At 46.4% G+C, this 24,864-nt stretch overlaps 1 protein-coding gene across 8 annotated transcripts in view; it reads left to right on the top strand.

Annotated features, from left to right (window-relative positions):
* The window catches only part of THADA (THADA armadillo repeat containing), a 155,604-nt gene that overhangs the window by 120,065 nt on the left and 10,675 nt on the right, over positions 1-24,864 (top strand). For 5 of the 8 annotated variants that reach the window (XM_083494030.1, XM_083494026.1, XM_083494025.1 and 2 more), the window contains 5 exons: positions 324-739; positions 1,010-1,131; positions 2,425-2,497; positions 3,068-3,212; positions 6,147-6,278. In XM_083494030.1, coding sequence (XP_083350156.1) covers positions 324-739; positions 1,010-1,131; positions 2,425-2,497; positions 3,068-3,212; positions 6,147-6,278 — 888 coding nt within the window. Of the gene's footprint in view, positions 1-311; positions 740-1,009; positions 1,132-2,424; positions 2,498-3,067; positions 3,213-6,146; positions 6,279-24,864 lie in introns of all 8 variants that reach the window. The other 3 variants (XM_083494029.1, XM_083494023.1, XM_083494024.1) reach the window with 1 other exon arrangement.

Below are 24,864 nucleotides of genomic sequence, written 5' to 3'. Positions count from 1 at the left end.
AGTGGTGCTTCAAGTTAAGAACAGTTTCAGGTTAAGAACGGACCTCCGGAATGAATTAAGTACTTAACCTGAGGTACCACTGTAGTTCTCATTTTCGAAACATTAGTAATATGAAGCTTGGGAAAATGCCCCTCAAAATTTGAACATACGTTCTGTTGTTAAATCATGTGGGCTTGTTATGTCATAGGAAGCAGGTAAAATATTTCACTGCTTAAATGTGCTCAAGTTTGATTGGATTGTGCTCCAAGTTTTATGAGTAATAACTAAAGACAACCTTTCCTTTTTCATTCCTCATCCCACCACCCTATCGTATTTAATTCCAGGAACAGAGTTGCTCAGATTTTGGGATAAAATAGGCACAATTATCTCCGATTCGGAACTGGCAACGGGTATCAGCTACTCTTCTGCAGTGCCAGGACTTCCTCAGTATCTCCAGAGCATCACCAAACTCTTCCTGTCTATGCTCACGGTGACTTCAGATCCTGGATTTGCAAACTACAGTTCACCTGCCAAACCGAAAACAGTAAAACCTTGTTTGTCAGTTGCACATCTGCTACACTCTGAGTTCTGCGAAGTGCGCTTGTTGGTCTTAGAAGCAACTGTTCTGTGGCTGAAGCAAGGACATTCCAACTCTGTGATGGAAGAACGGGGGAAAGTTCCATTGTGTCTACTGTCTGGTTTGGAGGAGATCCTCCTTCGGATGGCTGTAAAGGAAAAGCATCCGGAATGTTTTTGCAAGGTAAAAACATAGTGGTCCCCCTCTCCCGCTCTGGATGCAAATACTGTAAAATTCACTGGGTGCTACCCAATGTGGGCAATTATCAGAGTAGATCCATTGAAATCAAATAAGCAAGTAACTTAAGTCCATCATTTTCAGTGGGTCTCTCAGCATGACTAATGTTGTAATCTGTAAAAAACATAATAATTTCGGAGCAAATGGATCCAATTCGTGCCAAATTTATTTTTTTTCTTTACCCTTCCCCCCCCCCCTTGTTGCTATTATATATAGGTATTAGAGGCTCTATACCATACAGACCCGCAAAAAGTGCTTTCAGAGACAGAAGATGCTTTAAAAATGAATGCAAGAGAATTCTTGCATTGGGTTTTGAATATTGCAGATGCTTCTGACAGGTAAATTCTTTTGTCTTTTTTATATTTGCTGATTGCAGGTTGCCAAGTGAAAATAAACTGATGTCAGAGGGTGGGAGAGGAGCAATATTTGTGCTCTCACTGTCTTGTTAAGCCCCAGACATTGTCATATTTTTAATAATTTGCCTCTATGGTATTTTTAATACATACTTAGAAGCCCATAGCTAAGGCTAAGAAGTGATGAGTCGTCTAAATGAATTACAGGCTGAGCAGAAAGCTGGGTGGGCTCCTCTGGTTCTCTCTTTCACCAGCATCTTCATGTTTAAAATGCTAAATCAGTTTTTCAGGGCAATGGTTATTGCTGTATCATAAAGCTGGGGTCGCAGGAGGCGTGTTTTTCTTTTCATTTTTGAGATCTGAATTTTGAATCTATATTGTAAAATTAACTAATAAATTAACTTGGCCATATTTTTATTCTATTTCATAAAATTTATATATCACTTGATTGCAAAGCAGCCCTCAAAGGGTTTTACGAAACATAGTTATGAGTGCTACCAACAAATCTGGTATTGAACTTGCCAGTTGGTGGAGGAATCCATCACTTCCTACTGTCTGTTGTGGGCCATTCATATCTTTCAGGTTAGATTTGGCAGGTGCATCAACTTTTCTACCGCAGAACTTTAAAACTGCTGGTATTTTTCTGCGGATCTTCCGTTTGACCACTAGACCTGCTTTTATGACAACATTCTTCCTCTAGCCCTTTTTATAGAAAACAGGTTATTGGGGCATGCATCTTACTACACACGTTTGCACTGGTTGTTAACAACAACAATTTTATTATTTATACCCTGCCCATTTGACTGGGTTGCCCCAGCCATCGCCAGACATGAAAAATTTCCCCATACAGGGCTGGCTTCAGATGTTTTTGGAAAGTTGTATAGTTGTTTATCTGTTTGGCATCTGATGGGAGGGCGATTCACAGGTCAGGGCTCTATAGAACTTTCCATCTTCTTAGATAGTTTGGTTTCTAAGAGGAAGAGGGTTTGTCAGACTTTAATGCAATTCTATATCCACAAGGCGCAACCACCTCATGCCTAAGCAAAAGTTTTTCTTCCGGTTGTATATTGACATGCAGAGCAGCTGTAATAAATTGGACTGTTAGATTTCATCCTGACTTCAGCTAATAAAGCATATTGTGTGCAACAAGTGTGTAACAAGTGAAAATGAGATTCTTTGCTGCTAAACTGCTTGCCAGTTGACTTGCATTTTGCTGTAGCTTTGACATTTATTTCACACTTAGGTTTGTGGATCTGTGTTAATCTTTTTATTTTGCAGCATTGAAATTCAAAGTATATCCCTCAAATTTGCCTCAAAGTTGGTCATCCATCTTGTCCAAGATCAGCAGGAGGTAAGGAAATCTCATTTAATAATCATGTCTGCATCAGATTTACTATGACTATAAATTAAGAGTTTCCGTTCTGCAGGTTCATTTTGATGAACCTATAAAGTTAATTGCTTCACATATGCAAAACCTGAAATTATGACTGCAGTGCATGAGCAAGTACTACACTGAAGACCAATGTCAGAATTGATTTGATGTTAATTGTCTCAGAACAATTAACAAAGGAGTCCACTGCTGATTTATGCAGTGCTGTTTTAGTTTTTATTCTTTTAAAGCAATGGTGGTGAACTCCTAGCTGTTGTGCCAAATTTGATTTTCTTTCTTTCTTTCTTTCTTTCTTTCTTTCTTTCTTTCTTTCTTTCATCAAAAGCAAAGCAATGGTTTTGGTTTCCTTTTCTGTGTCGAATGAATTGCTGGTTCTGTGGAAACTGAATGTCACATTTTGTGTTTATTATTACTTTTTAGTTCCTGTCTTAGTGCCAGTTTTAGTATAGCGCTTGACCCTTCTTGTTTACTCTAATCTCCAGTTTACAAGGATACTTCAGGCTTTTAAAGCCAGTATTAATTTTCTTATAGGAGGTGAAATCAGAGATGAAGCAATGGGTTGGCATAGTCACTTCCTTCTGCGGAGATGAACAGCAAACAGATCTCCGATTAGCTGCTGCAGAGATTCTTGTGAGCATTACGCCATTTTTTCTGACCAGTCAAAAGCTTCTGTTGGGTAAGTAAATAGAATTAAGCAGTATGACCACAAACAAGCCAAAATTAAGCTTCTGAATTTCACTGATTTCAGTGGGAGAACAAATCGCATGATAAACTCACACACCAAAATCAGCAGAATATATGCTTAATTTTCAGTCGGCTTGTAGCCTATGTTTATGTTTGGAAGCAGGAAGAGGCATGATAAATCTTAAGGATGTGCATATGTTATATAGCAAACAGATGTGACTTTGTGGTAGAGCACCTGATCCTCTGGACAGGAAGATCTGTCCTCTCAGTAGAAGATGGGCCTATCTGCATGGTATGATTTGCTCTAACAGTGCTTTATGGCATTCGACTATGCTTAATATTTTTAATTTATTCAAACAATTTCTAACTCACTTTTAATGAAATGAATGACCCCAGGGCAAGGCACATTAAAACCAATGAAATATACAATGAAACCACCTCAGCTGGGCAGAATAGCAAGTAAAACAAAATAACCAACCTAAACATCAAAATATTGAGCGAATAGCTGTGTCTTCAATTGGCACTAGAAACTTGACTTGATTAAGTCAGTGTCAGCAGACTTTGTGGCGGCAGAACAAGGCACCAGTACTCAGAAGGCTCTCTTGCAAGTTAAGAAAATAAGAAGAGCCGGCTTTAAAATTTCTTTTTTACCTTTTTAGATTCTTTTTGGTGTGGGGGGTAGGATGGTTGTTTAGTCGGGTTTGGGAATTTGTTTAATTTTGGTATGTTTGTAATTTTTACTGTCTTTGGTTTGTATTGTTTTATTCTGTTTTTTGTTTGTTTGTTTTTATATAGGTTTTATTTTGTCCCAGGGCTGCCTGGGAGTGGGTCCCAGCCAACAAAATGGCTGGGGCAGGTTCCACGGGGGTGGGGGGGGATGCACTGGGACAACCAATCTCAGTGATCACGGGTAGGAGGAGGAGTTACGCTAAGACCAGACCATGTCATTACCAAGGAGGCAGGTTTAGTTGTTTGAGGACTATCCCTGCCTTCGGATCTGGTCTTGACTGGACGGATACTGAAATCAGCAAGGGATACCCACACAATCTGAAGGTGCTGCTGTTCAGTGCCAGGTCAATGATCCATAAGACCACTGCCATCCATGACTTAATCGTGGATGGAGGACTTGACCTGGCATGTGTAACAGAGACTTGGTTGGATGAAGCAGATGGGCCTATCCTTGCCGCTGCTTGTCCACCAGGTTTCTCTTACGCGGGGGGGGGGGGGGGGAGTTGCAGTGATTTTTAGAAAGTCATTAGTTTGCACCAGGCGTCCTATTGGGAAGACCCAGTTCTCTGAATGCATGTTCTGGAAGTTGGGCAATAGGGGCAGTACACAATTCCTTTTGGTGTACTGTCCTCCCCGCTGCACCAAGGATTCCCTGCCCAAGTTGCTTCAGGTTGTGGTGGATGTTCTCCTGGAGACACCTAGTTTGGTTGTCCTAGGGGATTTTAACATCCATGCAGACCATGACCTTACAAGGGGCTGCTCAGGACTTCGTGGAAAGCATGGCCTCCATAGGGCTGTCCCTGAATATGAGTCTGGCCCAACTCATAGCCGTGGACATGCCTTGGACCTGGTGTTCACCTCTATGGATGTTGGTGATCTGACACTAAGTAAAAGCGAAACCAAAGAAGTGCCATGGTCAGATCACCTCCTGGTGCAACTGGACTTCTCTACGTCCCTTCCCCTCTGCAGTGAGGTGGGACTGATTCAGATGGCCCGCCCCTAGCACTTAATGGATCCAAATGGTCTCCAGAGAGTGGTAGGGGATGCTTTATCCCATGTTGATGGCCTTTCAGCTGATTCCCTTGTGGCCTGCTGAAATATGGAGTTAACCAGGGCTATTGACTGTTTGGCTCCAAAGCGCCCTCTCTGATTGCATGGAGTCCAGAATGCAGCAGCTATACTGCTGACTGGGAGCGGCTGCCAAGACCACATGACACCAGTCCTGAAAGACCTACATTGGCTCTCAGTACGTTTCCAAGCACAATTCAAAGTGTGGGTGCTTTAAAACCCTAAACAGCTTTGGTCCAGTATACCTATAGGAGCGTCTCCACCCCCATCGTTCTGTCCGGACACTGAGGTCCAGTGCCGAGGGCCTTTTGGCGGATCCCTCACTGCGAGAAGCCAAGTTACAGGGAACCAGGCAAGAGGGCCTTATTGGTAGTGGCACCCGCCCTCCCACCAGATGTTAAAAAGAAAAACAACTGCAAGACTTTTAGAAGACATCTGAAGGCAGCCCTATTTAGGGAAGCTTTTAATGTTTAATAGACTATTGTATTTTAATATTTTGTTGGAAGCCTCCCAGAGTGGCTGGGGAATGAATAAATAATAATAATAATAATAATAATAATAATTATTATTATTATTATTATTATTATTATTATTATTATTATTATTATATTGGTAGTGAAGTGGCAGCCAATGCAACTCCTTTAGGACCATTTCCCTGTGCCCTATCCCTAAATGTGCCTGCTCAACCAGCTGCTGCTTCCAGACCACCTACAAGGGCGGCTCCACAAAATGTGTTTTACAGCAATCTATAGAGCCTATTGCAGAGTCTTTCCATTATCTAGGACAGTACAGTTTCAGCTACTTCAGCCATTAAGATCAGTTGGCATTTTAGTAACCTAGAATGTTGTAAAACGTCTTCTCCTCAGCTTTTTTATTTTAAAATTTTGATTTCCCCCCCCCCTTCCAATTTGTCAGCTATGCACATTTTACAAATACAAAAACCTTCCTTGGGGGTTTTTAAGCAGAGGTTGTGTGTCCATCTGCCATGAATGCTTTAGCTGAGATTCCTGCTTTACAGCGGGTTGGACTAGATGACCCTTGAGCCCCTTCCAACTCTTAAGATTCTATGATTCTGGTGTTGTTGTTTTTTAAAAAAATATTCCTAACATTTCTTTTTGTAAATACTTAGGTCTGTCTGATACATTACACCTTTGGAGATGTGTTGTTCAGCTGTTGCAGAGTGAAGAGCAGATAGTAAGGAATACCGTCGCTGGCGTTATAAGACAAGCTCAGTCTCAAGAAAATATCTCTAGGAAAACAGGTATGAAATTATTATTCTTCACCATCAACCATCAGTACTTGTGAAAGAGATTCATTGCACATGCCAATGTGTCTAGGTTGATATTGTTAGCAGGTATGACACAAGCTTCAGAAGGAAGCTTTGTGTTTATAGTACAGTATCTCAATATCATTTCCCCCCTCTTCTTAACTGTGTGTGAGAATTATTCCTCTGCAGCAGGAAGGGTATATAGGGGTACAGTGGTACCTCGGGTTAAGAACTTAATTCATTCTGGAGGTCTGTTCTTAACCTGAAACTGTTCTTAACCTGAAGCACCACTTTAGCTAATGGGGCCTACCGCTGCCACTGCACTGCCGCCGTGCGATTTCTGTTCTCATCCTGAATCAAAGTTCTTAACCCGAGGTACTATTTCTGGGTTAGCGGAGTCTGTAACCTGAAGTGTCTGTAACCTGAAGTGCCTGTAACCCGAGGTACCACTGTACTTTTAAAAATCTCTTCAGTGCTATGAAGGTGTTGCCTTTTCAGATTCATAAGTATATAGAACTCTGTGTTTCATGTGAATTCAAGTGTTAGAATATTTTTATTTATATAGGACATCTTCAGCTGTGTTGAAAATAAGTTTATTTTTGCAGCAGACTTAATGGATTCAGATGTGGTTAGCCACTGTCGCTTTTCTAACCAAGTCATTCTAGGGTTACAATCTACACAGAAACCAAACTATCTGGTTAGGATTAGTTATTGTTTTGTTTGCTTACAAACAATAACTTGTTATGTAGTTACAGTCTTGCTCATGATCTGTGCAGTGCAAGCCCATGACAGGTTTATTGCTTTTGCTTGCTCTCTCTCTCTCTCTCTCTATATATATATATACACACACATACTCACAAACACACCTCTCTCTCTCCTTTAATCCTTTTAATGTAAGGGACTGCACTTGTGAATGCTAAACAGTTGCTTCGAAATCTAATCAAGTTAAGGATAGGCTCTGTAAAATGTAGCTTATTTCAAAGCAAAATTGCTTTTTACCGAGTATACTCCAAACAATGCAAGCGCAAGAAGACAATTTTTTGAAAAACAACTTTTCCTTTTTTTAAAGGAGAAATTCTGATACTTCCGATTTGTTGCCTCCCGGTAGTTTAGTCTCCTCTCTTTCCAGCAGGAGGCTAATGTGGGGCACTTGCCATTTCTTCCCTAGAGCTTCCTTTTCTCCTACATCTGCTGAAACAGTTCCAGGGTGTGTTGAGTGGGGAGGAGCTACCCTCCTGTTCCCTGTGGCTCCATCTCCCCTCCTGGCCTCAGTTACAAGAGAGGAAGGGGTTAAATCACCCTGAGTTGTCATCCTCTCTCCCCAATGCTTTCCTGTTTGTTTTCTCTGTCCCTGGGCTGCTGGATGGCTCTGGGCTAGATCCTCCCTAGGAAACTTCTGGCAGGCTTATCTTCCTGACCATACCAGCAGATGTTTCCAGCACCACCTGGCTATTCTGGCAGAGGAGGAATAGATGGCAGTGGAACCATGCCTTTCTATCATCTCCCTCTAGGCTTGTCTACTGCTCAGCTGCTGGCACAATCAGGACATTGTGAGGCTGGTTTGGCCACAGCTGCAGCCTCCCATTGTGTGCCAGAGGACCTCATCCCAGCTGGCATTCGGGGGGGGGGTCATCATCCAGGAATCTCTCCAGTAGTGCTAGGTCTGCTGCTCAGTTTTAGGATGATGAAGGGTGTGGCTTACAAGTTGGGATGGGGGCGGGGGAGGATGGGTTTGATGGGAGTTGAAATCCAACAATATCTGGAGGTTCACGGGTCTCCCACCCATTGACTGTTGGCAAGGGTCACATCACCCCTTGTTTCCCTGTGTTTATTTTGCACTCCTCATGTTGGAAAAGCGCATATTTTATATGCTGAATGCTGCATCTAAATTCATCCACTCATTAGCTTGATTGATTCAGAAAATCTTCTGTTTAATTGAAAATATTTGTGCCCCACTTTTCTCATATAGCCCAAGGCCTCTTGCAAGAAATAATAAAGTACAATAAAGCAGCAATAAACAAACAGCAAAAAAGAGGCATGTAGTAAAAACATTGTAAGGATAGCATACATTTCGGTAGTAGCGCCTTTTCTTTAGAATTGCTTTGCTTCTGAACCGAGGCAGGCGCTGAGACTGGTGTTATTTCAGATCTACTAGAAACTTATTCTCTCCGGCCTTTGCTGAACATTCATACCAATTAGGCACAATCATTTAATATACCTGTTTTGTCCTAATGTTGGCTGCTGTTTTATTTATTCTGCAAGTTTTGACATAACTTTAAGGTTCATTTGTTTGTTTACACTGCCTTGTGATGTTTACAAGAAAAGCTCTATGGCAAGTGTTTCAATAACTAAATAATAATAGGATCCTACCAGTAAAGACCGAATGCTTTCCTTAAATAGGAAGGTCTTAATCCTGTAACGGAAGACCAGTAAGGATAGGGGGAGGCTAATGTTTGGGTGCAGCAACAGAGGTCTGGTTTTGGTTTGAAATCTGGTGAGAGCATTTGCTTAGATGAAGTAAAAAGTGAGAAGGCTCCGAGTGTTGAGCCCTTTTCTACTCATGAAGTGGAAAAGGCGTGCTTCTCCTTTCAGGGTGTGAGTTCAGAAAAAGGATTTCCAACCCTCTAATACTCATACAAACCTGAATCCTTAGCACATGATGATGTTGGTTCAGACAAAGAAGTAACTGTAAACAAGGCTTTGTTCTCTGCACACAATGATAAGCAACTATATAGAAACCATTGTGCTTATCTAAATATTTAAGTTGTGTCTTAGCTCCTGAAGAATGTGGCTTCTTTTCTGTATCACAAAACCTGAATGGGCTGTGCCACTCCTCACCTGGTAAGGATATAGTGTCATGTCTGAAGCCCCAGACAGTAAACTGAAACTGAGCTGAAATGACTACACGTCTCCCTGCTTTGTACACTTACCATCATGTGTCTAAATTGATTACGAAGCTGTATCTCCAAGCCCATTGTTGTCTGTTGCTTCCCACATATTTGTATCTGGGTCTTTCCTAAGAAAGTAGAAAAGTGGAACTAGCCTTGAATATGTTTTGCTAGAAAACTGCCAAGGCCTGCAATGTTTCTGATACTTGCTAACACATTGGAAATCATATTCCAACCCATGTAAGATGCTCTGGTTTCCGCTGTGCTTAGTCCTGACAAAGAAAAGAGGTGTTGGGACTGTAACTTTAACAGTATCAATAAATGTTTCAAAATAAAAAAATTCCTTCCAGTAGCACCTTAAAGACCAACTAAGTTAGTTCATGGTATGAGCTTTCGTGTGCATGCACACTTCTTCAGATACACTGAAGAAGTGTGCATGCACACGAAAGCTCATACCATGAACTAACTTAGTTGGTCTTTAAGGTGCTACTGGAAGGAATTTTTTTATTTTGACTATGGCAGACCAACACGGCTACCTATCTATAAATGTTTCAGTGTTCTTTGTGTCATGATTACTATCACACACCCATGTGGTCTAGCCTTTAAGGTTTAAAGTATATATTGGCCTAACTACATATACCCATCAGTTTGGCCAAGCACTCCTAAGCTTTGGCATACAGGGAGGGAATACCATATTGTCTTCAGGGTCTCACAGCCTCACCCGAAAACCTTCCCAAGGTGTTGGCTGCCAGCCTTTCAGCCGATGAATTACTCTAGAACAGGGGTAGGTAACCTAGGGCCCGGGGGCTGGATGCGGCCCAATCGCCTTCTCAATCCGGTCCACAGACAGTCCGGGAATCAGACACAGGCTTATATTAACATACATTTCAATTTGCTGAAGAGTTTATGAGCCACACAGTGGTCTCTAGCATGCAAGTCGTCAAAGAGTTCCTCTGTACACTTTGAGCATTGTTGTTGTTGTTTAGTCGTTTAGTCATGTCTGACTCATGTCAAGAACTTCCTGACAGTAAGAGCTGTTCGACAGTGGAATTTGCTGCCAAGGAGTGTGGTGGAGTCTCCTTCTTTGGAGGTCTTTAAGCAGAGGCTTGACAACCATATGTCAGGAGTGCTCTGATGGTGTTTCCTGCTTGGCAGGGGGTTGGACTCGATGGCCCTTGTGGTCTCTTCCAACTCTATGATTCTATGATTCTATGATTCTATGACTCTTCGTGACCCCATGGACCAGAGCACACCAGGCACTCCTGTCTTCCACTGCCTCCCGCAGTTTGGTCAAACTCATGCTGGTAGCTTTGAGAACACTGTCCAACCATCTCGTCCTCTGTCGTCCCCTTCTCCTTGTGCCCTCCATCTTTCCCAGCATTAGGGTCTTTTCCAGGGAGTCTTCTCTTCTCATGAGGTGGCCAAAATATTGGAGCCTCAGCTTTAGGATCTGTCCTTCCAGTAAGCACTCAGGGCTGATTTCCTTCAGAATGGATCATCCCTAGGGGAGATCCACCCGCACGGCGTGGGGTGTTTGATGGCTGTCTGGGCTGGGGCTGCCTGTGAACAAATCACAGTAGGAGGGAGTTCTCTTTGTAGAAAAGATTTCAAAAACGCAGGGCCAAAATATTCTGTAATCTGACATCATTTGAAGTGTGTGTTTTTAAAAGAGAGGAAGCTATATGTAAGCTGTGTTTGTGTCTGATATCAAACAGTCGTATTTAAAATGGCAAGAAGACTGTAATCGTCTACAATCCGAGTAACGAATTTTCCAGTTTGGTAAAGAGACTGGGTGCTGGAGAAGCCAACCGTGGCCTAACTCTGCAAAACAGTTTTATACTCAAGGCAAAAAAAATAGAAGAAATCTGGGTGCATGACTTGCCTTGCTATTACAGCAGACGCTTAGGCCCCAGAGTTGCTTTGCTAATCTCTGACATGTAATACCCTGTTTTTGTAACCCAGAATGAGAGTGTGTTAAAACCACAGCATGAACTACAAGATGAAACAATATAGTTACTAGACTGTGGGTGTAGGAGGACTATTTTATCTAGACTAAAATGTAGAGAGATTAGAGTCCGGTTGTGTCTTCTGAACCTTAAAAATAAATTGGTGATAGAAGACAGCTGGAAGTTTGGAAATCACACTTGCTCGTCATGACTTGATGACATCTTCTGTGGTGGCAGTGATGAGTTCCAGGGCTAATGTCTAACATTGCAAAGACTCTCCTATCTCCTGTCTTCCTTTTAAGTGATTTACTAGATCTCCCAAGGGTGTGTAAGTGTGAAAAGCCTCTGCTCAGATGGGCATTGATACTAGAGGAGGGTTTAGGAGAGGAGGGTAAGAAGGCTGTGTAAACTGGGGTTGTGGAAGTTAAAAGGCAGCCAGGTTTCACCCCTTCTTTGGACTATAGAAACTGGTATGCTTCAACCCCACCAGTCTTGTTGGCCAGATGTATTGGGACAAATTTATGGTGCTGAATGAAGAAGATGCTGCACATTCTTGCCATTAAATAAATGCACTGTAAGCAGAATTATGAAAAAAGGCAAATAAGGTTGCTTTCTTAATTTACTTTCTTACCACCATTAGAAAATGTTGATTGTAGATTCCTGAGTGTTTTTGCGCTGGGGTGTGCATGTGTGTACATGCAGTATGACTTGGGATGTTTTGTCCCAAGCACTGCTGTGCAGTGAAGGGTGGTTTAGCAAAACAGTAAGGTTTGAAGGACAAGTGTCAGAGCTGCTTGAAGATCCTAGCTCACAGAGGATCACGCTAGCCAGCGGTCATTAAGTAAAAGTCTTTATTGAATTACAGTTTCCATTCTCACGCTGCTGCGCGCAACTCTACGCCTAGTAGCTAGGTCGGCGAAGCTCCGTCTGAGTCTCCGCCCTGTGTGCACCAACTTAATATCCTAGCCTTGCTCCACCTTTTCCTCCTGACTGTCCTCCTCTGGGTCCCTCTACCCCCCGGGGCTTCTTCCTTCCGGGATTCTTCTGACGCTGACCCAGACCCTCCTGCCTCCTTGCGCCGGGCTTTAGGACCTGGCTCTCTTTCGGGGCTGCTTACTGCGCCGCCTTCCTCTGCATTTGAACTTGGCGCGCGCGCCCAACCTTCCACTTTCCTCTCAACCGTTTCTTCGCTCCCCGATGGAGGTGTGGCCATCCCCGACTCATGTCCTCCCTCCTGTGGAGGTGTGGCCACTCCTGACTCATGTCCTCCCTCCTGTGGTGAGCTGCCAGCGCTTCCCCCCTGGCTCCCTTCCTCTTCCCTGCTTCCTGGCGGTGACGCTGGTCCCGATTTCCAGCTGCTCCCCCCTGAGTCCTCTCTGGCTCTGTCTTCCTGGGGTGCCCCCCCTAGACTCCCCCCTTGCCCTCGCCACTGGTGCTCCTTTCTGTGAATCCTCTGATTCACTGGAAAGACTAGGAGATCTCGGGTCGTCGTCGTCACTCATCTTTTCTTCTGCCTCCTCCCCTTCGCTCTCTGTTTCCTCCCTTGCCCGTGCTTCTGCTCCTAAACCCCTGACATCCATCCCCCCCTCGAAGCCCCCCATTCCCCCCTCCCCTCCTTCCGGTGCTGGAGCTGGGGGCTGCTGTTGCAAAGGGACGAACGTCGGGTATCGGTCGCTTCCCGTGGCAGGCCTCCATCTGAAGTCTCCCGGGTCTTCCTCCCCGCTCTCGTCGACGACAGTCACCTCCGCTTCCATCTCTGTGCCGCCGTGCTCGAAACCAGGGTCGTCCCCGAAAACGTCCATGTCCGTCTCTCCCTCACTTCCTCCTGTCGGTGTTGCTCGTCCTGGGCCTTCCAGCCACCGTCTGCGCCACTGCTCCTCTGGCCTATCGTCCCACCAATACGAGGGTTCTGATGCAGATCCCGAGGGTGACCCCTCCGGGGAACGGACGTCTTGTGTCGGGTCCTCGTCCGAGTCGAACCCCCGGAAAGTGCTGGCCGAAAGTGTGGGCGTGAAAAGCCAGTCGTCAAAATATTCTGCTGGCATAGGTCTATGGGGAAAGAGGGCATGAAACTCGTCTTTGAGGAGAGGTTCGTCCAAGGCGTAGCCCGGCACCCAGCTGTTCGCACTGGCCGGGGTGCCCTCCTTGGCGAGAAAGTATTCTACCCCCTCTTCCCCCCATCTGGAGTCCAAAATCTCAGTGACTTCGTTGATGCGCTCCTTCAGTGCCACTTCCGCGTGCCCTGTTCTGTCTCTGACCGGACTCGGCGCTGTTCCGGGTTCCTGGAACCTGTGCGGTGCCTTGTAGGGAGTGAGCACCGATCTGTGGAATACCGGATGCATTCTGGAACCCTCCGGAAGTGCCAGTCTGAAAGCTACCGGGTTGACCTGCTCTTCGACTTGGTAGGGCCCCAGTTGCTTATGCCCTAGTTTCTTCTTGGCCAACGACCTGGCCGGCACTGCGTGGGCTGCTAACCAAACCCAGTCTCCCACGTGGAGCTCTTCTCCAACCCTTCTGTGCTTGTCTGCTTGTACCTTGTATGCGTGCTTGGCCAGCTCCAGGTGGCGCCTCAGCTGATCGTGGACCTCCTGCAGCTCCGACGCGAACGCATCTGCTGTCTGCGGCTCCCCCTCCCCCATTCTTTCCAGTCCCGGGAAGGTTCTGGGGTGCCTCCCGTTGTTGGCGAAGAACGGCGTGACCCCCGTGGACACGTGCTTCGTGTTGTTGTAGGCGAACTCGGCAAGCGGTAGGTAATCCACCCACGTCGCAGGCTGTTGATTTGCATAACATCTCAGGTACTGCTGCATGATGGCATTGACCCGCTCCGCTTGCCCGTTGGTCTGCGGGTGTCTCGCCGACGCCAGGTTGATCTTGACGTTCAGGAAGCCCATCAGCTTCTGCCAGAAATTCGAGATGAACTGCCGCCCCCGGTCGGACAGAATAGACCGTGGCAGACCGTGAACCTTGAACACGTGGTCTATGAACAGTTTGGCGGTTTGCTCCGCCGTGGCCACCTTCGCACACGGAATGAAATGCGCCATCTTGGAAAACAGGTCCACCACCACCAGCACTGCCGTCTTGCCCCTTGAGCTGGGCAGATCCGTGACAAAGTCCAGGGCCACTCTCTCCCATGGTTCGAACGGTGTTTGCAGCGGTTCCAACAGTCCGGCCGGCGGTTTGTGCACTGGTTTGGCCCTCTGGCAGGTGTCGCACCTCGCCACGTAGTCTGCGACCTCCCCTCTCATTCCAGGCCACCAGAAATCCCTGGCTACTAATTCCACCGTCTTCTCCTTGCCAAAGTGCCCAGCCGTGGGCGCGTCGTGCAGCTGCTGCAGCACCTTGGCTCGAAGTTCGTCTCCCGGCACGTAGATGGCCCCTTTTCGGATGAGCAATCCATCTCGTAGCCGGAAACCGTCGGCCGCTGCCTTGCCCCTTTGCACCTCTGCCATCTTTGCTTGTGCGAAGGAGTCCTCCTGCAACGCACGTCGCACCGCCTCTAGGTCCACGGTCGCCGCGGCGCACGCCCACACTGCTGGTGCGAAGATGTGCATGGCGGCCGCTGGTGTTGCGTCCTCCAGATACTGTGGCTTACGGGAGAGAGCGTCTGCCATGATGTTGGTGTCCCCCGGGACATACTCTATTCGGAAGTCGAAGTTTGCAAAGAACTCAGCCCAACGTATCTGCCTCTGGTTCAGGAACTGTGCCGTGCGCCAGTGCTCTAGATTCTTGTGGTCCGTGCAAACCTGCACCGTGTGCTTGGCGCCGATCAGAAAGTGCCTCCACGCCTTGAGCGCTGCGTGAATGGCCAGCAACTCCCTGTCCCAGATGGTGTAGTTCTGTTCGGACTTGCTGAGCTTCCTGGAGTAAAACGCTCCCGGTCGCCACACCCCCTGCGGGTCTTTCTGCAACAGGACCGCCCCCACGGCTCTGTCCGAGGCGTCTGTCTCCACCCTCATCGGCTTGCTGGGGTTGACATGAAGCAGCTGCTCTTCCGACGCGAAGAGACGCTTGAGTGCCTGAAAGGACTGCTCCGCCTGCGCTGTCCAAACGAACTTCTTCTTCTTGGAGCTAAGCGTGTCAGTGATGGCCGCTGTCTGCATCGCGAAGCCCTTGATAAACTTGCGATAGAAGTTCGCAAAGCCGACAAACCGTTGGACCTCCTTCCGGTTGCGCGGACTCTTCCAATCCAACACCGCTCGAACCTTGGCGCTGTCCATGGCGAGCCCCTTGTCAGACAGCTTGTAGCCCAGAAAATCCACCTCCGGCACGTCAAATTGGCACTTCTCCAGCTTGGCGTAGAGCCTATGTTGCTTTAGCCTGCTCAGCACTTCCTTGACGTGTCCGTCATGCTCCTGCTGCGACTCCGAAAAGATCAGGATGTCATCTAAGAAACAGACGCACGTCTTGTAGAGAAGTCCCGCCAACCCGTGATGCATAAACGCTTGAAAAACGTGGGAGCCATTTTGCAATCCAAAAGGCATAACTCTATATTCGTAGGTCCCCAGTGGCGTGAACATGGCTGTCTTCCACTCATCTCCTTCCCGCATGCGAATGAGGTTGTACGCCCCCCGCAGGTCTAACTTGGTGAACACTTTTCCCTTCCGTACCTTTGCGAGGAGGTCGTCAATACGGGGCATGGGGAAGTCCGATGGCCTAGTCAGACTGTTCAAAATCCTGTAATCCACTACCAGTCTTTTCTGGGGCGTGTCCCGCTTCTTAACAAAGAATACGGGACTGCCCCCCACTGCCCTGGACTCCCGGATGAAGCCGCGTTGCAAATTATGGTCAATGAACTCTTTGAGTTCCTGCAGTTCGTCCTCTGACATGGAATACAGTTTCCCTTTAGGCAGCGCCGCCCCCGGCAGCAGGTCAATTTTGCAGTCATATGGTCTGTGAGGGGGTAGCCTGTCTGCCTCCTTCTCGCAGAAAACTTCCAAAAATTCAGCGTACTTGTGTGGAATCGCTTGCAGCGTGCCTAGCAGCAGCTGTGACTCCTCTTCCTCTCCTTCCTGCCTGGGCACGATGCAGTGTTCAGCACAAAAGGAAGAGCCGAAGGTCAGCTGCCTCTGGTACCAAGCCATCGCTGGGCTGTGCTTGTCCAGCCAACTCATGCCCAATACAATGGGCGTGTCAGATAGTCGAGTGACGTTGAAGCTGATGATTTCTCTGTGATTCCCAAGTCGCATCACCATTGGTGGCGTCTGCTTCACCACTTGCCCCCCGAGCAGCTCCCTGCCATCCACCGTGACAACCTGCAGGGGCAGTGTGGCCGGCAGCAACTGCACAGCGTGCCTGTCGACAAAGTCCTGCCCTATAAAGTCCGCATTGCTGCCTGAGTCAATGGTGATTGGCACGTCCATGGTGATTCCATTGGGCAGTTGGAGAGACGCTGTGAGCCTCACTACTGGTTTGGGCGGGAGGGGGTTCACGGGCTGTAAAATCGCTGGGGACTGCGTCACTAACACGTCTGGCTGGGCCCCAGTGCCTCTTCCTCCAGCCAGACAGCCTCGTTTCCCTGCTGTGGTCCTCCTTGCTGTGTTGCTGCAGTCACCATTGCTGAGGCTGCAGTGAGCTTGTGGGGCCTCTGGGGACACTCTTTCGCCATATGCCCTGGCTCCTCACAGACGTAACACTTCCTGTTCCCTCTAGGAGGCTTCGCTTTCACTGCTGCTGGTGCTAGGGCTCTGGTTGCTGACTGAGCCCTTGCACCTCCCACCTCCATAGGTTCGGCTCCTCCTCCTGGCGGAGGCGTGGATTGCGCCCGCGCTGCTTCCCTGGGAAAGAAGGAGGGGCCCCCGGCTGGTTCGCGCCCTCCACGCCCTTCGTCCCTGTTCCACGGACGTCCTTCCAGCCTCACCCCCACTGCCAGTGCCCTCTGAACGACCTCCTGGGTGGTTCGGGGTCTCTCCCCCCTGGCGATCTCATCTTTAATCGAGTTATGCAGCCCCTCCCAAAAGAGGTCTCTTACAGGAGCCGAATCTCTGTCCCATTCCAGGGCACTGACCAAGGCGAAAAAGCGGGCATGGTACTGCCTGACGCTGGCCCTCCCTTGTCTCAGCCCATGCACCTCCTTCCGTGCAAGATCCACGTCAATACTTGATAAAAAACACCCATCCATCGCTTTAATAAAGGCATCTGCATTCTGTAGCGCCGGATCCTTATCTCTCCATAAATTGCGTAGCCATGCTCTCGCATCCCCATGCAGATGGGACATGATGAACCCCACTCTCTCTTGTTCATCTCTAAAGTCTTTATGCAGCAGTTGCAGTGCGCACAGTACGTCGGCTCTAAAGTTGGGATACTGTTGCAGGTTCCCATCGAAGTGAGAGACCAGCCCGCCTGTCCGTCTCGCCAACCCAATGCCCTCCTGCCGGGGTGTCTGCTTTGTCAGCACGTCTAACCTGACCTGGAGATCCCTGCAGGCTGCGGCTGCTTCCTCCTCCCTCTTCCTGGATGCTAGAGCCTCGGCGTTCAGTTGTGCCACCGCGTTTCTGAGTTCCTCTATCTGCTGCTCAGCCGTCATGTCGTCTGCCGTTCGTGAGCTTGCTAGTAGGCACCTGTGTCTCTCCCCTCCTCGAGGCTGTAGATGCCCACAAGTGGAGACGGAGCTTACTGTCAGAGCTGCTTGAAGATCCTAGCTCACAGAGGATCACGCTAGCCAGCGGTCATTAAGTAAAAGTCTTTATTGAATTACAGTTTCCATTCTCACGCTGCTGCGCGCAACTCTACGCCTAGTAGCTAGGTCGGCGAAGCTCCGTCTGAGTCTCCGCCCTGTGTGCACCAACTTAATATCCTAGCCTTGCTCCACCTTTTCCTCCTGACTGTCCTCCTCTGGGTCCCTCTACCCCCCGGGGCTTCTTCCTTCCGGGATTCTTCTGACGCTGACCCAGACCCTCCTGCCTCCTTGCGCCGGGCTTTAGGACCTGGCTCTCTTTCGGGGCTGCTTACTGCGCCGCCTTCCTCTGCATTTGAACTTGGCGCGCGCGCCCAACCTTCCACTTTCCTCTCAACCGTTTCTTCGCTCCCCGATGGAGGTGTGGCCATCCCCGACTCATGTCCTCCCTCCTGTGGAGGTGTGGCCACTCCTGACTCATGTCCTCCCTCCTGTGGTGAGCTGCCAGCGCTTCCCCCCTGGCTCCCTTCCTCTTCCCTGCTTCCTGGCGGTGACGCTGGTCCCGATTTCCAGCTGCTCCCCCCTGAGTCCTCTCTGGCTCTGTCTTCCTGGGGTGCCCCCCTAGACTCCCCCCTTGCCCTCGCCACTGGTGCTCCTTTCTGTGAATCCTCTGATTCACTGGAAAGACTAGGAGATCTCGGGTCGTCGTCGTCACTCATCTTTTCTTCTGCCTCCTCCCCTTCGCTCTCTGTTTCCTCCCTTGCCCGTGCTTCTGCTCCTAAACCCCTGACAACAAGAATTGTGCATTGTTCTTTTTACTGGAAGCCCTCCCTGATTCTCTCCCCCCCACCCCCAACCCATTTTGGAAAACTGTCTGCCTTTATCAAAACATAAATGTAACATTTTTTCAAATTCTGAGACTTTTGCAGATGAATTCTGCAACTGACAGTCATTTAATACCTTTAAAAACTAGGTCCTTATGGCATAAGCCCATTTTGGCAGCTGCATGATTTTATCCTTGGTTTAGGTAAAGGGACCCCTGACCATTAGGTCCAGTCGTGGCCGACTCTGGGGTTGCGGCACTCATCTCGTCTGGCCGAGGGAGCCGACGTACAGCTTCCAGGTCATGTGGCCAGCATGACTAAGCCGCTTCTGGCAAACCAGCGCAGCGCACGGAAACGCCGTTTACCTTCCCGCCAGAGCGGTACCTATTTATCTACTTGCACTTTGACGTGCTTTTGAACTGCTAGGTTGGCAGGAGCAGGGACCGAGCAACGGGAGCTCACCCCGTCTCGGGGATTCGAACCGCCAACCTTCTGATCAGCAAATCCTGGGCTCTGTGGTTTAACCCACAGTGCCACCCTTGGTTTACACAGCTATAAAAAATAAAATGAACAAAAGGCCATGAAATGCAAAAGGTAGTTTGCCACCCATTTATATGCAAAGCTCAGACGTATCCAAGATAAGTACAATGACCATGAACGTTAATTTGAGCTTTGCATTGAAATGTCACATGATGTAGCTCTTGCATTTCGTGAGCTTGCATAAGCTTCTGTTTACACCTTTTTTTCACTATGCCAACTGTGGATAACACTCCATGCATCTAATGAAGTGTGTAATAGTCCCCAAAAGCTCATGACACAATAAACGTGTTTGCAATTAAGGTGCCTCCAGACTCTGACTTCGATTCTATTACTGCATGTGTGTACCAGGATTAACCATACCACTCGTTTATCCTTAAGCAAATATACCTTTGATAAGTCTATCAAAACAGTGGGAGATGCAAACTGTTCGCCAAATTGCAATGGGGTTTATTTTGCTAAGGTGTCTTAGTATTAAGACAAGACTTCCCAACTGAAGGCACATTGAAGTGCTGAAAGTTCTGTTGAGTATTTCAGATAAGGAATCTTGAGGACAAATGAAAATAAGGGTTGAAGACCTTTGTAGGCATTTTTTTAGTGACACTTAAGAGTGCAGTTTAAAGTGAGATCCCTTCAGACAAATGACAGCTGATTAAGTGAGAATAGTGAGAATAAACTTAATATGGAAGTTAATACTAGCTGCTCTCATGCTGGTTTTGAACAAAAAGTTGAGGTGAAATAGATCACCATCAACAAAGAAAGAATGGTTAACAAAAAAAATTGGAAGGTAGCAATTATGTATAAGGTTTGGAATTGATTAGAGTGAGAGAAGACAAACAAGAAAGAAAGAAAGAGAAAATAGAAAAAGATAGATGGAAACTACTGAATTTATGAAGTCTAAATATAACATAAACATGGGTGAATAGAATAGTTTTTCTATATAGAAAAATATAATGCATTTTTGAGTGTTATGCAATTATATAATTTTGTGGGATTTAATAAAGTTTTAAAAAAGAAAAAGAAAAGCAGCTCAGTAAGCAGAATGGACAGCATGTTTTATAGGTATTTGAAATAATATAGTAACTATTAAGGAAAAAGAGGGTGCTGTTGGTAAACAAGGATATAAGGCAGGCATAGGCAAACTTGGCCCTCCAGGTGGTTGGGGACTACAACTCCCATCATCCCTAGCTAACAGGACCAGTGGTCAGGAATGATGGGAGTTGTAGTCCCAACAAATATCTGGAGGGCTGAGTTTGCCTATGCCTGATATAAGGCTACAATCCTAAATGAACATACTGAGACTCAAACTTCCAACATATGAACGTACTCTGTATTTGTCCAGAACAGGTTTTGTCAATATGTAAGGCTCACATTTCATTGGCATCACAAGGCATCTCATTTATCTCCTTAAATTGCTTGTTTGAGGAAAGTATAGGCAGGTTCGGTCAAGACAGTGCTGTTGGTAATTGAACTATCTGCTCTCCTGACAATGCTTTCTTTTTCTTTTTGATCTCATTTCATACACTTTTGAAAAGGCTTCACTTTATAGGAAGAGTTAGACATATACAGTACTGCTTTTCTTTTGAATGGTTTAAAATAATAATTATTGCAATTTGTACGGAAATAATCTTTTTTTAAAAAAAAATCATGTAGGTCTTTGCAGGCCATGAGAAATCATTATATTGTTGTACAAACTTCAGTTTAAGACAGTAATGCAGGACATTCCTGTACAGACACACTGTCCGTTTCTAATTCTTGATATCCGGCTATGCGCATCTCCCATAAATAGGTTTCGGAGTAAGTGGATTGCTGCTCATTACTATACAGTACTCTTTGTAGCTTTGTAACCCAACATTTGCTGCACTGTACTGAAGCACATACTTAGGACTGTCTAGCGCTATTCAACAGTTTAAGTGCACATATAGAAAATAGGTGCCTTCTATACACATTTTGGTATAATTTTTGCACATCATTTGGCATGTAGGACGGTTAGCTTTATGGTGCCACCTGCTGGGAAGCCCTGTTTTAACACTGAAATTGCCAGTGAATCCCTTGATTCCTTCCAGTTCCTTTGCATTTGGTCGGAAGGCTGGAGCCCTTTTGCTGTCACAAATCTAGTTTTCAGCAAGGCAGTATGTTTCAGCCCAGATTGGCATGCCTCAAAGACATAGCTGTGGATTTTCTTCCATTTTTGGAGGCATAGGTTGCAGTTCTGGGAGTAAGACCCACTACACTCAACGGGACTTACTTTTGAGTAGGCTGAGTGGAGGATTGTGCGGTTAACCCATCCTTACTCTCATTACATTGTGATTTGGGGCCAATTCATGCATTATTTTGTGATGTGTTGAGATATTTACATAATATTTTTTTCATTTGATGGGCCAAGTGTGTGTGAGAAAGGGGGGAGACACTTCACCAAGGAGAATAAACTACAAACGGGACTGTCAGAGAAATCACTTTTGGAAGAAGCATATTTTGACATATCTTGATACTTTCCATGGGCCAAGTTAAAATATGCTAATATTGCCCATAAGGACTTTTATGACACTAGAATGCTATTTAAATTATCCTTCGTTTACCTACGTTGAGGGTAAACAAAGACTTTCTACTCAGAAGGGATACAAACTGTGCCTGTCCAGCAGCAGAATCCTGTACATGTCTACCCAAAGTATCCCCGCTTCCCTTCGGACTTAGTTCCTGGTTAGTGGGTGTACGATTGCAGCCCAAGCTTGTTGCATGCATTTTATTGCAAAGTCTGTATAGAGTATGCCCTGCAGCTGCAATTATGGCACAGTGTTCCCATTTGGATTCAGCCACTTTCTGCATAGTATTTTGACATAGAGTATTTCACACATTTTCATTAAATCTTTTGTACACACACACACACACCATCCAGCCTGCCTGTACAGGTTTCTTGCCGTCAGTAAAACAGAGCGAGTTCCCAGAACACACAACTGTTGAGAGGCAGTCCTTTAAAACGGCCAGTAAAATATAAATATTGCCATAAACTGTGAACAGCCCCAGGTTTGGCCGGTGTCGAAACTACGATGGCCTAAGATGGTGGCTGATGTGCACTGCTGTTCAAAAGATAAATTTAGTAATCTACACTTGTGCCTCTCTCTTAGTAAACAAATCTAAAAGCCCAAGGCCATCACTGCAGCTTATCTGTGGTCTGTCAGGTCAGTGTTTGTCAGTCCAGGCCTCCTGGATTGGCTCAGTCACAAGAGCTGGGAAAGGTGCAGAAAAGGGCAATTGAGATGATCAATGTGTTGCCGCACCTCCTCCATGAGGAAAGGCCAAAGTGTCCAGAGCTCTAAAATTATTAAGAAAAACAACTTAAGCGGAGGAGATGACAGGGGGTTATGAAATTACACATCGCTTGGAAAAAAACAGATAGAGTCCTGTCCCCCACACTTCCTAACAGTAAAACTTGGGGCCGTCCAATGAAATTTATTAGCAGCAGGATCTAGAATAAAGAACTTACTTTTTCACCCAGTGATTGAATTTTCTTCCCCAAGTTTTGGTGATATGTCCCTAGCTTTAAACATTGATTGAATTGGTATATGGTTGATTTAGAACTGTTGGCCACGATGAAGGTTTTGGGTTTAGAGGCAGTAAATACTAGAGGCACTGAATACTAGTCGTTGGAGGCAACAGCAGTGGAAGACAGTTGGCCTTCATGTCCTGATGGTGGACTTCCTGAAAGCATCTAGTTGTCCACCATTAGGGAAACAGGATGGCTAGATGATCCATGGAGCTTTTGTGTTCTTAATTACTGAACACTGCCCTATGTGTTTTTGAGTACAAACAGTCTAGTGTGTATATGTGAACAAGCTGTGGAAAGGGTTTAACTTAAGATGCGCCATAGTCAATACCTGATACAGTCTCTGTGTCTGACAAGATGCCTTAATATATTATGTGTAAATATTTTTATAGTTCAACCCATAAACAGCCTTGTTTTAAAAAGCAATGATAGTAGTAGGTTCTTGACATGTATCACTATCCTGAATAGGGTGCCCGTTGCAACAACACTCCTTCTGGGAGTTGCAATCTATGATGCACCGCTGTTATATTTCATATTAGCAAAAAAGTGCTTTTCCCATTGGATGTTCCTGTGAGTCACAGTGTGTCCCAGTCAGTAATCACAAGGTGCAAAGTTGGAGTTATTTCTTTATTAGCAAAAGTATGATCTCCACAAACTTCACTGTTTGCACAGCAGCTCATTCCCTCTGGGTCTTACCCCATGAAATCCGTTGCTGAGACTAAAGTCCCTGCTTCCCCACAGCTGTCTGTGTCTCCTCTCCAGAGCTTTTCCAAGAACCCGGAGACAGTGCCTGCATGCAGCTAATCTCTCCTCCACCCTTTTCATGCCTCTCCTAGTTCTGGAAGAAAGGGGGTAGGGAAGCTTGTCGCAATAGGAAGGGGAGATACCTGTGACCAGCCTGACACATCTTAACAAAAAACCCATGGTTTATCTGTTCTGTGTTCTCTTATGAAATCACATGCATATTCTTGTACTGAAATATGGACTGGGCATGAAAACGTGAGATGGACCATCTGCTCTGAAGCTGAGGGATTAGAAAGAGAAAGTTACCATATACTAGAGGAGACTGGCTATATCCACACCATACATTTAAAGTACAGTGGATGCTCAGGTTGTGAACGTGATCCGTGCAGGAGGCACATTCGCAACCTGCAGCGCCACATCTGCGCATGCGCGGGTCGCGATTCAGCGCATGTGCAAGCGCCGAAACCCAGAAGTAACCCGTTCCAGTACTTCCGGGTTTGGCGCGGTGCACAACCCGAAAACACGCAACCTGAAGCGTCTGTAACCTGAGTTATGACTGTACGTCCAGTATACATCCTGGGAATCGTAGTTTTCCCCCTCACACAGAGATACAATTCCCAGCACCCTTAACAAACTCTAGGAGGTCTTCCCCCACCACCTGCTACTTGATGCTTTTCAATGGAGAGGCCAGGTTTTTAACTCTTGACCTCCCTTTTCCCACTCACCAGCTTCAGCTTCTGATTCTTATCTCCGCCCAACTCCCAGCTCACTAAGCCCTGTTACTCCTTCAGCGTCTGACACCTCCAGCCTTCTCCCTCTGACCACTCATTGTCATCCCACCAACAACACTCCCCAAGATCTGAGCCTTTCCCCCTTGGTGGTTCTCCAGCTGGTTCCTCCCACCATTCCTGTGTGTGCAAGCAGTCCAGGACACCCTGGCATAGCCCTTTGCGGTCTCCAAGGCCCATTGTCTACAAGTGCACACTCTTCTTTGTTCCTGATGTCGCCACAACTAATTTAGCACCAGGCTGTCTGAGCCCTGCCTTCTGTGTGAAGCAACACTGCCATTTAGAAGATGGCTGCATTCATGACAGAGGTGGCGATGGGAGAGATCAATGAAACAAATGAAGATAAGATCATCCATCACGGGATGTTGACCATTTGCTAAAGGAGTTTCAGTTAGCCCCATTAGCAGTGCTCTGGTATCTTATAGTGAATTTTCTCTTGGCCTTTTAAGATTGAAGGAGGGCTAATTTGAAAAAGCAGCAACACTGACTCAGTCCTTGGATGTAATGCTGAGAGAAGAGATCTTAAACTGATAGCCAATAACGGTAAATCAAACTCTTTAATTTTAAAAGACATTTCTGAACTTACTGAGGCATATTTCTATCTTTTTGCAAAAGCGATAAAAATAAACTATATAAGAAAATCCTCCTCCTTATTCTTGCTTTAAAACAAAAGAGACAATCTCCCAAAGTGGAAGA

This window comes from Podarcis liolepis (genome assembly GCF_965112155.1).
Source record: "Podarcis liolepis genome assembly, chromosome: 3".
NCBI classification, from domain to species: domain Eukaryota; kingdom Metazoa; phylum Chordata; class Lepidosauria; order Squamata; family Lacertidae; genus Podarcis; species Podarcis liolepis.
This window is presented reverse-complemented; position numbering and strand designations above follow the sequence as displayed.